Source organism: Pelobates fuscus, chromosome 7 (assembly GCF_036172605.1).
Source record: "Pelobates fuscus isolate aPelFus1 chromosome 7, aPelFus1.pri, whole genome shotgun sequence".
Classification (NCBI taxonomy): domain Eukaryota; kingdom Metazoa; phylum Chordata; class Amphibia; order Anura; family Pelobatidae; genus Pelobates; species Pelobates fuscus.
This window is the reverse complement of record NC_086323.1, coordinates 11,939,972-11,953,016: the sequence shown is the minus strand read 5'-3', so window position 1 is coordinate 11,953,016 and position 13,045 is coordinate 11,939,972. Positions and strand designations below refer to the sequence as shown.

Here is a 13,045-nt window from a genome sequence, read left to right as displayed (position 1 = left end):
ATTGCCCCTCGCTGTGATATAGTGTCTGTAATACCCTGCTCTGGTTATTGCCCCTCGCTGTAATATAGTGTCTGTAATACCCTGCTCTGGTTATTGCCCCTCGCTGTAATACCCTGCTCTGGTTATTGCCCCTCGCTGTAATACCCTGCTCTGGTTATTGCCCCTCGCTGTAATATCGTGTCTGTAATACCCCACTCTGGTTATTGCTCCTCGCTGTAATATAGTGTCTGTAATACCCTGCTCTGGTTATTGCCCCTCGCTGTAATACCCTGCTCTGGTTATTGCCCCTCGCTGTAATATCGTGTCTGTAATACCCCACTCTGGTTATTGCCCCTCGCTGTAATACCCTGCTCTGGCTATTGCCCCTCGCTGTAATATCATATCTGTAATACCCCGCTCTGGCTATTGCCCCTTTCTGTAATATCCCGCTCTGGTTATTGCCCCTCGCTGTAATACCCCGCTCTGGCTATTGCCCCTCGCTGTAATACCCCGCTCTGGTTATTGCCCCTCGCTGTAATACCCTGCTCTGGTTATTGCCCCTCGCTGTAATATTGTGTCTGTAATACCCCGCTCTGGTTATTGCCCCTCGCTGTAATACCCTGCTCTGGTTATTGCCCCTTACTGTAATACCACGCTCTGGTTATTGCCCCTCGCTGTAATACCCCGCTCTGGTTATTGCCCCTCGCTGTAATACCCTGCTCTGGTTATTGCCCCTCGCTGTAATACCCTGCTCTGGTTATTGCCCCTCGCTGTAATACCCTGCTCTGGTTATTGCCCCTCGCTGTAATATCGTGTCTGTAATACCCTGCTCTGGTTATTGCCCCTCGCTGTGATATAGTGTCTGTAATACCCTGCTCTGGTTATTGCCCCTCGCTGTAATATAGTGTCTGTAATACCCTGCTCTGGTTATTGCCCCTCGCTGTAATACCCTGCTCTGGTTATTGCCCCTCGCTGTAATACCCTGCTCTGGTTATTGCCCCTCGCTGTAATATCGTGTCTGTAATACCCCACTCTGGTTATTGCTCCTCGCTGTAATATAGTGTCTGTAATACCCTGCTCTGGTTATTGCCCCTCGCTGTAATACCCTGCTCTGGTTATTGCCCCTCGCTGTAATATCGTGTCTGTAATACCCCACTCTGGTTATTGCCCCTCGCTGTAATATAGTGTCTGTAATACCCTGCTCTGGTTATTGCCCCTCGCTGTAATGTAGTGTCTGTAATACCCTGCTCTGGTTATTGCCCCTCGCTGTAATATAGTGTCTGCAATACCCTGCTCTGGTTATTGCCCCTCGCTGTAATACCCTGCTCTGGTTATTGCCCCTCGCTGTAATATCGTGTCTGTAATACCCCGCCCTGGTTATTGCCCCTCGCTGTAATACCCCGCCCTGGTTATTGCCCCTCGCTGTAATACCCTGCTCTGGTTATTGCCCCTCGCTGTAATACCCTGCTCTGGTTATTGCCCCTCGCTGTAATACCCTGCTCTGGTTATTGCCCCTCGCTGTAATACCCCACTCTGGTTATTGCCCCTCGCTGTAATACCCCGCTCTGGTTATTGCCCCTCGCTGTAATACCCTGCTCTGGTTATTGCCGTTGTAATATAGTGTCTGTAATACCCCGCTCTGGTTATTGCCCCTCGCTGTAATACCCCGCTCTGGTTATTGCCCCTCGCTGTAATACCCCGCTCTGGTTATTGCCCCTCGCTGTAATACCCCGCTCTGGTTATTGCCCCTCGCTGTAATACCCCACTCTGGTTATTGCCCCTCGCTGTAATACCCCGCTCTGGTTATTGCCCCTCGCTGTAATACCCTGCTCTGGTTATTGCCGTTGTAATATAGTGTCTGTAATACCCCGCTCTGGTTATTGCCCCTCGCTGTAATACCCCGCTCTGGTTATTGCCGTTGTAATATAGTGTCTGTAATACCCCGCTCTGGTTATTGCCCCTCGCTGTAATACCCCGCTCTGGTTATTGCCCCTCGCTGTAATACCCTGCTCTGGTTATTGCCCCTCGCTGTAATACCCCGCTCTGGTTATTGCCCCTCGCTGTGGTACTGAAGTTTGAAAGCATATAATGTGTTTGCGGTGATGGGGCCGGGACCTGAATTCCTGTTTACTCTGCAGTTTAGTTATGAATGAGGCTTTGAGAGACTGTGTGCTTATTATTGACCCTTTATCTACCGGGGTCCGGCAGGGCTGTACTTATTATTAACCATTTATCTACCAGGGACCGACAAGGCTGTACTTCTTATTAACCCTTTATCTACCAGGGACTGTCAGGGTTGTGTACTTATTATTAACCATTTATCTACCAGGGACCGGCAAGGCTGTGCTTATTATTAACCATTTATCTACCAGGGCTGTGTACTTATTATTAACCCTTTATCTACCAGGGACTGGCAGCGCTGTACTTATTATTAACCATTCATCTGCCTTAACCATTCATCTGCCAGGGACCAGTAGGGCTGTACTTATTATTAACTCTTTATCTACCAGGGACCGTCAGGGCTGTACTTATTATTAACCATTTATCTACCAGGGACCGGTAGGGCTGTACGTATTATTAACCATTTATCTACCTGGGACCGGCAGGGCTGTGCTTATTATTGACCCTTTATCTACCAGGGACTGTCAGGGTTGTGTACTTATTATTAACCATTTATCTACCAGGGACCGGCAGGGCTGTACTTATTATTAACCATTCATCTACCAGGGACCGTCAGGCCTGTACTTATTATTAACCAATTATCTAACAGGGACCGGCAGGGCTGTACTTATTATTAACCATTTATCTTCCAGGGACCGGCAGGGCTGTCCTTATTATTAACCATTTATCTACTGGGGACCGGTAGGCCTGTACTTATTATTAACCATTTATCTACCGGGGACCGGCAAGGCTGTACTTATTATTAACCATTTATCTTCCAGGGACCGGCAGGGCTGTCCTTATTATTAACCATTTATCTACCAGGGACCGGCAGTGCTGTACTTATTATTAACTATTTATCTACCGGGGACCGGTAGGCCTGTACTTATTATTAACCATTTATCTACCTGGGACCGGCAGGCCTGTACTTATTATTAACCATTTATCTACCGGGGACCGGCAAGGCTGTACTTATTATTAACCATTTATCTTCCAGGGACCGGCAGGGCTGTCCTTATTATTAACCATTTATCTACCAGGGACCGGCAGTGCTGTACTTATTATTAACTATTTATCTACCGGGGACCGGTAGGCCTGTACTTATTATTAACCATTTATCTACCTGGGACCGGCAGGCCTGTACTTATTATTAACCATTTATCTACCGGGGACCGGCAGGGCTCTCAGCTTATTATTAACTGTTTACCTACCAGGGACCCACAGGATGTTTGAAATGCTTATAGAAATGCTTTGCATTAACTGTTTGAACCGCAGCCCATTTTGCAGAGTGTGAGACTCCGTGTGAATGTTTAAAGCTTTTTCTTTATTGTGGATCTCTGTTTATTTACAGTAGTCAATGGCCAGCTCTCCAGCTGTTGCAGTACTGTATTTCCCATGATGCTTTGCTATCCTGTACACAATTCAAAGTAAATGTAAAATTTAAAGGAACACTACTATCATTTATATTCCTAACACTAAAGTGCTCCTCCTGCTCTCACCCCCGTTAATTAACCCTTTCTGTCACTCACCTTATCACACTTGGTGCTGGCTCCGTCTCAGCTCCCTCCAACGCCAGCCTTGAGGGGGATCCTGATGCGCACATTAGGGCCTTCCCATAGGAAAGCATTGAATCAATGTTTTCCTATGGGGGATATTGAGGACGCTGGACACCCTCATGCCCTTAGGACGTCCACCATAGTTTCCCAGAGTTAAACTACGTGAAACAGCAGGAAGCGCCTCTAGTGGCTGTCTGTTTCATTTCTCTAAAACTGCTGTGATTTACATTGCAGTATTACGGGAACAGAGACATGCTCCCAGACCAGTACAATGAAATGAAGTGGTCTTGGTGCCTATACTGTCCCTTTAAGGCCAAAATGGCCGAACAGGAAGCCTAGCGGACTTAGAGAATTTTCCAGTTTGGCTAATTTGACCGACATTTGAAATTCTTGTTGAATTCTCATTTTAATAAAAAACTGTGTAAGACTCCAAGAAGCTGCCCTCTCACCATGAGAATCTTCTCATTGACACAGAGACCCCAGGAAATTGTTAGTAATCCTCAGATACAATGACTCACCTTTACACTCCCGATGTTGCAGACGACATATCCTTCATAGCTCTGCTAGCAAGTTAATATTAATCACCACACGTGATCTAAGTTACCTGCCTTATACAATACCCACCTCCCCCCAGTATCAATGTGTAAATGGTTCTGTTACATTTTGTACAGCGCCATGTAACATGTTGGTGCTATGGAAATAATAAAGACCATATACAATTCAATGTTTATTAAGCGCCATCTAGTGTCCGTTTACCATATTGTAACCCACAATGAAACCGCTTAAAATGATTTGCCATTCCAATCTGCCTTAGCATTACGAGAATGGAGCACCCACATTCTCACAGGTTCAGAAACTGCACAGATTATTATATATTCATCAAAGTCTGAAAACTATCAGAAGTCTACCGTCAACCAAATGGGCCAAATGTAGATGCCTGGAACGTTACCCTGTAATATAAAACATTGTGTTTCTGTATTAGGAGTACCTCTGGAATCTCTGAGCACCCCAACCCCGGAGCTGTTTACTGAGAACCCCCTGGTTACTGGTGTTACGGACCGCTCTGCACAAAGAGTAAAGGCAGAGGTGGAGAACTGGGCCTGGAGTTCCAGCCAACCAGAAAGCACGAATGCCAGTCCGGTACGATCTGTGAATGAAAGTGAAGGAGTAACAGAACAAAGCATATCGGTAGCCGATACATTGACTACAGGCAGTATGGCAACGGAACCCGACAATCCTGCAGTGAGTACCGGAGCTCCTGAGGAGGTTATCACCGGGCTTGTGAAGACCACATCCAATCCCACTCAGACATTCCCCAATCAAAACAACATGGAAAGGGAGGTAACCAGTTCTTTCAACTCCCAGCCCACATCCACAGCGACACCGACCACCACTCCAACAGCCACCACCAGAGCCGAGGAGACAGCAGGTACGGAGCTTTATCTGCTCATCATTTCTCTAGTGAGGCGGCCTGGGCCTTTACCACAAGGGCTCAATGTACTGCATGTATGATTGGGGTGTGGTCTTCCGTGAGTTAGTGTAAAGAAATGCACTATTTTATTTTGTCTGTGGTTCCATGGAATTATAAAAGATATAAATATAAATATAACATTTATTTGTGATAGTTTTGATATATCGCACGTCTAAGGGGCATCTAGGAGAATTTTATCCCCACATTATTTTATTGCAATCTACAGCCTGGAGTGTCCATTTAATAATATAAACCCACCCGGTATAACTAACTGTAACCTAACCTACACAGTGCATCTAACGTGTGTGGGAGCCTGGAGTGTCCCTTTAATAATATTAACCCACCCAGTATAACTGTAACCTAACCTACACAGTGTACCTAACGTGTGTGGGAGCCTGGAGTGTCCCTTTAATAATATAAACCCACCCAGGATAACTAACTGTAACCTAACCTACACAGTGCATCTAACGTGTGTGGGAGCCTGGAGTGTCCCTTTAATAATATTAACCCACCCAGTATAACTGTAACCTAACCTACACAGTGTACCTAACGTGTGTGGGAGCCTGGAGTGTCCCTTTAATAATATAAACCCACCCAGTATAACTAACTGTAACCTAACCTACACAGTGCACCTAACGTGTGTGGGAGCCTGGAGTGTCCCTTTAATAATATAAACCCACCCAGTATAACTAACTGTAACCTAACCTACACAGTGCACCTAACGTGTGTGGGAGCCTGGAGTGTCCCTTTAATAATATAAACCCACTCAGTATAACTGACTGTAACCTAACCTACACAGTGCATCTAACGTGTGTGGGAGCCTGGAGTGTCCCTTTAATTATATGAACCAACCCGGTATAACTAACTGTAACCTAACACACACAGTGCATCTAACGTGTGGGAGCCTGGAGTGTCCCTTTATTAATATAAACCCACCCAGTATAACTAACTGTAACCTAACCTACACAGTGTACCTAACGTGTGTAGGAGCCTGGAGTGTCCCTTTATTAATATAAACCCACCCAGTATAACTGTAACCTAACCTACACAGTGCACCTAACGTGTGTGGGAGCCTGGAGTGTCCCTTTAATAATATAAACCCACCCGGTATAACTAACTGTAACCTAACCTACACAGTGCACCTAACGTGTGTGGGAGTCTGGAGTGTCCCTTTAATAATATAAACCCACCCAGTATAACTGTAACCTGACCTACACAGTGCATCTAACGTGTGGGAGCCTGGAGTGTCCCTTTAATAATATAAACCCACCCGGTATAACTAACTGTAACCTAACCTACACAGTGCACCTAACGTGTGTGGGAGTCTGGAGTGTCCCTTTAATAATATAAACCCACCCAGTATAACTGTAACCTGACCTACACAGTGCATCTAACGTGTGGGAGCCTGGAGTGTCCCTTTAATAATATAAACCCACCCGGTATAACTAGCTGTAACCTAACCTACACAGTGCACCTAACGTGTGTGGGAGTCTGGAGTGTCCCTTTAATAATATAAACCCACCCAGTATAACTAACTAACCTAACCTACACAGTGCATCTAACGTGTGTGGGAGCCTGGAGTGTCCCTTTAATAATATAAACCCACCCAGTATAACTAGATGCACTGTGTAGGTTATGTTACAGTTAAAGTGTGGGAGTCTGGAGAAGCAAGTTCCCTCTCATAATGGCAATTCAGATATATCAGACAATTTATAGAAATTATGTGACTTTGTTCGGTGTCTTAAATCTGAGACCATGACTCTGTCTGTTATTTTCCAAACTGAGTTGATATTTCGTGTACCGGTTCTTCTATATATTGGCCTCATGGTCGGCAGCAAACCATCTGATATTGTTGACATTTCCCTCATTATTTCACCCATCAGAGACCGTGAAAAGCCACACTGAGATGCCTCTCACCACTCCCGAGCCACCAACAGAACAATCACAGTCTAGCAGTGACACATCCACAGTTATCACGCAGGGTACAGTGACGACAGCCACACAAATGGCCGCCATCACCACGAACGTGTTCATAACCTCCAGGGCAACCACAGCAAGTCCCACCAGTCCTGCCACCCAGGGCACCAGGGCTGCCCACACAACACGATCAGAGGTTGAGGAGCATCCGTCTGTACTGAATGTGGGAGATGATGATAGAGGTGAGTGTCATGTCTACGGTAATCGTAATACAGCTTATTTAAACTTTTTATTGAGTAAATATTCCCAGCTAAGTCCAGTATGATGTTATTATTCATTAAACGCAGAGCTCAGTGCATTCACACATATTAGCGATCCCCTGCAGTATCTAATGAGCTTCTCATCATAATTTTCCTGGTTTTATTCTGTCTTGCGGTGTTCGGACTTGTGTACGGGCTCTAACTAAATACCGAATTAGGAAATGGCCACTTGTGTCTATTTTAGACCCAAGGGATGTGTAGTCATACTGCATTGTAGAGGAAGTATATCGGTTATTTATCGGTAATTAAGTCTTGTCAGAAATTCTATGTGAATTTCAAATTTGAGGCTAACAATAATAGAACTGAAATCTTAAAGGAAAACTCCAGTGCCAGGAAAACAGTCCGTTTTCCTGGCACTGCAGGTCCCCTCTCCCTCCCTTCCCCCAATCCTCGGTTGCTGAACGGGTGAAAACCCCTTCAGTTACTTACCAGAAGCAGCGACATGTCCCACGTCGCTGCTTCTTACTCCGCTGCTGCTCCTCCCTGTGATTGCGTCGGCCGGTGGGCGAGACTGATCCCGCCCACCGGCCGAGGAGACCTAATACGCATGCGCGGCAAAATGCTTTTCAGTGCTTTCCTATGGGGAAACATAGCGTGAGGACGTCCAGCGACGCTATAGCACAGGTTTCGTGTGCTAGGAACCAGGAAGTGCCCTCTAGTGGTTGTCTAGTAGACAGCCACTAGAGGTGGAGTTAACCCTGCAAGGTAATTATTGCAGTTTATAAAAAACTACAATAATTACACTTGCAAGGTTAGGAGTAGTGGGAGTTGGCACCCAGACCACTCCAATGGGCAGAAGTGGTCTGGGTGCCTGGAGTGTCCCTTTAACTAACGAGGAGAATTCATCCATTTTGAGTAGTGTGTACTAAAGTTTGATGTTTATTTTGAATTCCCAGCAATTCATGCTTTAGTAAATATCCCAGACCTGAGTGTTATCTCACCACTGCTTCACTAGATTGGAGACTGTCAGAATAAGAAATGTTAGGTGAGTTGGCTAATATTTCCAGTTTGCCGATATGTTCCAGTTCCTGGCTTATTTAATAACCTTGACAGAAAATAGACAGGAGATTTGTAAATTTTATGCAAAATGGATTCGTCATAATTTGTAACAACGTTATTACCTTTTGTATTTTGACCAAAAATGTAGTGATTAAAAAACAAATATTTGTATTAATATCTGTTTTTGGTAGATGGCACTGTCATGGGCACCTCATTCTGCATTGCTGAACCGTGCTCTAGAACACATCTGATTGTAATGTCCTATCCTTTCCCAGATCTGCCAGGTTTCTACTCCAAAAGTAATTCCAACCCGCTCTTTGTGATGATCGTGTCTGTATTTACCATAATGGTCGTCATGGTTGTTGTCATTGTGGGGTTTCACCGTTACCGGCGGAGGAACAGCCGAACCGAATTTAGAAGACTACAAGACCTCCCGATGGTGAGTGACCCCAACATGCATTGTGTTTGAGAAACAGTAAGGTCACATCATGGAAGGTGTCCAACAGGAACTCCTAAGGACACTCTGCATCACATCAGGGATAAGGCTAGGCAGAAGTGTTGTACAGTTCCCCCTAGGAGTTGTTGTATCTTAAATTCCATAAGTCTCTGCAACCCAGCTATGAGGTAGAGTCCAACAATAGCTAGTGTAAGAGTTTAAATCCCCTGCAATACAGTACTCCTGGAATAACAACAGTGCAGTAGACATTTACTAAATATAAGCTAGGGATCGACCGATTATCGGCCAATATTCAGTATTTTCGGCAATATTGGTATCGGCCTATAGAGATACCGATATTGCCGATAATACATACTAGGACCGCTGGGCCCATGACAAGCCTGGCTGTCCTGGTGGGCCCGCAGCAAGCTCTTACCTTCCCAACAGCTCCCCTGTCTAAATCTCGCGAGTCCCGCCGCCGTCAGAGCGTTGCCACAGATTACCATGGCAACGCTTCACGCGGCACGCTGGCCGCAACAGTTAGACAGGGGAGCTGAAGGGAAGGTAAGTAAGAGCTTGCTGCGGGCCCCCACTGCACAGTCCATGCCACCGGACCATTAGGGAATGCCATATCCCCCTCCCTGGCCAAGTAAGAAGCAGGGAGGGGGGGACAGAAAAAATTTAATATTTCTTATAATTTAAACTAAAAATGCCCCCCCCCACCCCCCTTTACATACATTACATACCTACACAAACACACACTGCATTCACTATACACACTGTATTCATTATATACACACTACACAACACACTCACTGCATTCACTATACACACTAGACAAACACGCACACACACTGCATTCACTAATCAAATACTCTCACTGCTTCCACTACACACACACACATATTCTTGACAACAAACAATTCTGACTGGCATGTATATTTTGGGCATTTACCTTAATAATAATAAAAAAAAAAAAATAGCAAAAAAAAAATAATAAAAATGTTCAGTTAACAGTAGATTTGTGTAGAAAGTTTTTTTTTTTTTTTTTTTTTAAGACTGTAAATGTACAGAATATCGGCAAATTATCGGCTATTGGCCTGAAAGTTCACAGATTTGTCTCTTAAAAAAACAAAAAACCAATATTGGTCCATCCCTAATATATGCTGTTCGATTTGACTTAAAGGGGCTCTAATAAGTAAAATTAGATGGTCCCACAATAATCTGCAACTAAATTTATTCTATATTTTAGGTAAAGTGAACAGGTTTCATATGTACAGACTATCCGATGCTGGTGGCAAAAAATGTGCCACTAGGTGTAGGAAGTCAGTTGGTTTACCCAGCATCCTCTCTGGTCGTCACAATATGGTCTGTGCGATGTTAGTGTTTTCTTGACAGAGTCCCTTTAAGATCAGGCTATCCCGGAGGATTCCAAGTGCAGCAGTCTGTACCTTTAATGACGTTACCATGACATACATACCCCTCTCACAGTCTTTGTTGTAGTTCACCTTTTCCCGACTCATTGTCAGCTCAGTGTTATTATTATTATTATTATTATTATTATTATTGCCATTTATATAGCGCCAACAGATTCCGTAGCGCTTTACAATATTTTGAGAGGGGGGGATGTAACAATAAATAAGACAATTACAAGAAAACTTACAGGAATAATAGGTTGAAGAGGACCCTGCTCAAATGAGCTTACAGTCATAGGAGGTGGGGTATTAGAAACATTAGGATAGGAAATATCAAGTAGGAGTGAAGCAGAGCTGGAGGAGAGAGCAAAGCACTATCCCATAGGAGAGCAAGAGACAGGTATGTAAGGGAGAGATTACTCTGGGAGGCCATACGCTTTCCTGAAGAGATGGGATTTAAGGCCCTTCTTAAATGATTGAAGACTAGGGGAGAGTCTGATGGCAGTAGGCAAGTTATTCCATAGGAGAGGAGCCGCCCGTGAGAGGTCCTGCAAGCGTGAGTTGGCCGTACGGGTGCGAGCAGCGGTCAGGAGGTGGTCGCGGGCAGAGCGGAGGGTACGAGGAGGGGCATACCTCTGGATCAGTGAAGAGATATAAGAGGGGCTGGAATTGTTCAGTGCTTTAAATGTATGGGTTAGCACTTTGAATGGACTCCTATAGGATACAGGGAGCCAATGTAAGGACTGGCAGAGGGGCGAGGTGTGAGAGGACCGACTGGATAGGAAAATCAGTCTAGCTGCAGCATTCATTACAGACTGTAGCGGGGCAGTACGGCTTTTGGGGAGACCAATCAGGAGAGGGTTACAATGTAGCCATTTGAGTCCAAGGCTATATTATATTAAACTATATTAAAGGGTTTATCTGAGTCACAATTCATTATTGTGTCCTTGTATCAAATAATTACCTCCAGCAATATGAATTTCTTATTGCGCAGGTAATATGTCACAAACGTTCTTTAAAAATAGACACATTCTTTATACACAGTCCCGATTGTTCCTAACCTCCGTTGTCGTTCTCTGTTTGCAGGATGATATGATGGAGGATACACCGCTGTCTCTGTACAGTTACTAAGACGGAGGTTGGACGGGAGCAGGGAGCGTTATTTTGCACAAGACTAAAAAAAGTTACAAACTAAAAATACAAAACCCTTTTATTGTGCCCCCAGAGACAACATGCGGGAAGAGAGAGTTTTTTTTGGACGCTCCTCTCTCCCCGCCCTTGTCCCCACTGTGCCTTCGGTCTCTGCAGTTTGGACTGAGTTCTCGCAGATGCCTTGCGAGAGGTTTCCTTGAAACTAATTCTGCTGACACGACTGAGGCAATTACAATCCATGGTGGGCCGTAAACGTACGACACCAGGCCTCCTAATACATAAAAGGTCCACTTAGCAACAGTGCCCCCTACAGTAAATGTATGTTGATAGCAATGCACCCCATTAACCCTTTAGTTCTAGAGTGACATTGTGTTCTTGTTTCACGTTTCCCAAAAGCATTTTGCCATTAACACTGTTGCTTTGAAGAGACACTGAAATCCAAAGTATCTGTGGGAGGAGGAGAACATCACATCACATCACGTCATAACCAACAGCACTGGCCAGAGGCCCCAGGCCATTCCACGCCTCTGCAAGGAATACAGAAATCACAGAAAATGAGCAAATATCGCAGGTTTATCTGAATAATCATCACATTTTGTCTGGTACTGCATTTATACCAGAGAGTAAAACACAGCAGCCGGGTCGAGGCCGAAGCACCCAAGACTAGGACACGGACATCTTTTCCCACTAATACTCCAGTCATGTTTTGGACACAATGTATGTTTCGTTCACAGAGCAGTGACTTGTCCTTTGAGCCTATTTTTTGTGCACAGAAAATACATTAGGAAATGGTGCTGCCATTAACCCTTCCACGGCGAAGTACAATAGTAATCTGTCAGTCCTTCAGCCAGGAAAGGGTTAATGGTAATGCACGGTGTTACTAGGTCTTAGTGATGTGAAGAGTGTGTTGTGTTAGGTTTAGAATTGCTAGTCTATATAGTGCAGATCTTTAAGAGATGTTATTGGTTTTGGCTATTTTAGCCGTGGGCATGTCACCAGTTACGTATCGTCCACTTTAACCCACTAACACAGCACCGTCTAGGGATAACCTACCTCTGATACTGCAGCCTCTATGGACTAGAACAGGCATAGGCAACCTTTGGCACTCCAGATGTTTTGGACTACACCTTCCATGATGCTTTGCCAGCATTATAGGTGTTAGAGCATTATGGGGGATGTAGTCCACAACATCTGGAGTGCCGAAGGTTGCCTATCCCTGGACTAGAACCTCCGGCTAGGCCGGGTTAGGCTTGGCTGAGCGTTGTAATCCACAGCCCAGAATAGCCAATCCTTTGTGTATCCGATGCTCAGGGTTACACCCGCTCCCATCACATCTAACACTATGTCGCTTTCTGTGCTTTGAGGTTACAGGAAACCTTTCGTTATTCTCACCGCCGCTTCCAACAAATACTTTACCTTCTAGTTTTCTTACTTCTTCAAATTAAAGTTTTATTTTCCCCAAATGACTCTCTCATTTCCAGCAATAAGTGGATGTTATTATCTACAATGGAAGAGCCAACTATACAATATTATTGCTTTATCTGCTCCAATAATGTCAGCCTAGAGCCGAAAACACTGGATCGTATGTTCACATCCACGGCAAACGCAAAGTTCAGGTAAATTCTGTTATCAATAAGGGT

The 13,045-nt window shown here is 44.8% G+C and overlaps 1 protein-coding gene across 1 annotated transcript in view; it reads left to right on the top strand.

The window, feature by feature from the left end:
* LOC134568521 (uncharacterized) overlaps window positions 1-12,483 on the top strand; it is a 35,881-nt gene extending 23,398 nt beyond the window's left edge. The window contains exons 2-5 of the mRNA XM_063427153.1: window positions 4,678-5,124; window positions 7,050-7,325; window positions 8,678-8,841; window positions 11,340-12,483. Of these exons, the coding sequence (XP_063283223.1) occupies window positions 4,678-5,124; window positions 7,050-7,325; window positions 8,678-8,841; window positions 11,340-11,384 (932 nt within the window). The 3' untranslated portion in view covers window positions 11,385-12,483. The remainder of the gene's footprint in view (window positions 1-4,677; window positions 5,125-7,049; window positions 7,326-8,677; window positions 8,842-11,339) is intronic.
* Window positions 12,484-13,045: the final 562 nt, after the last annotated feature.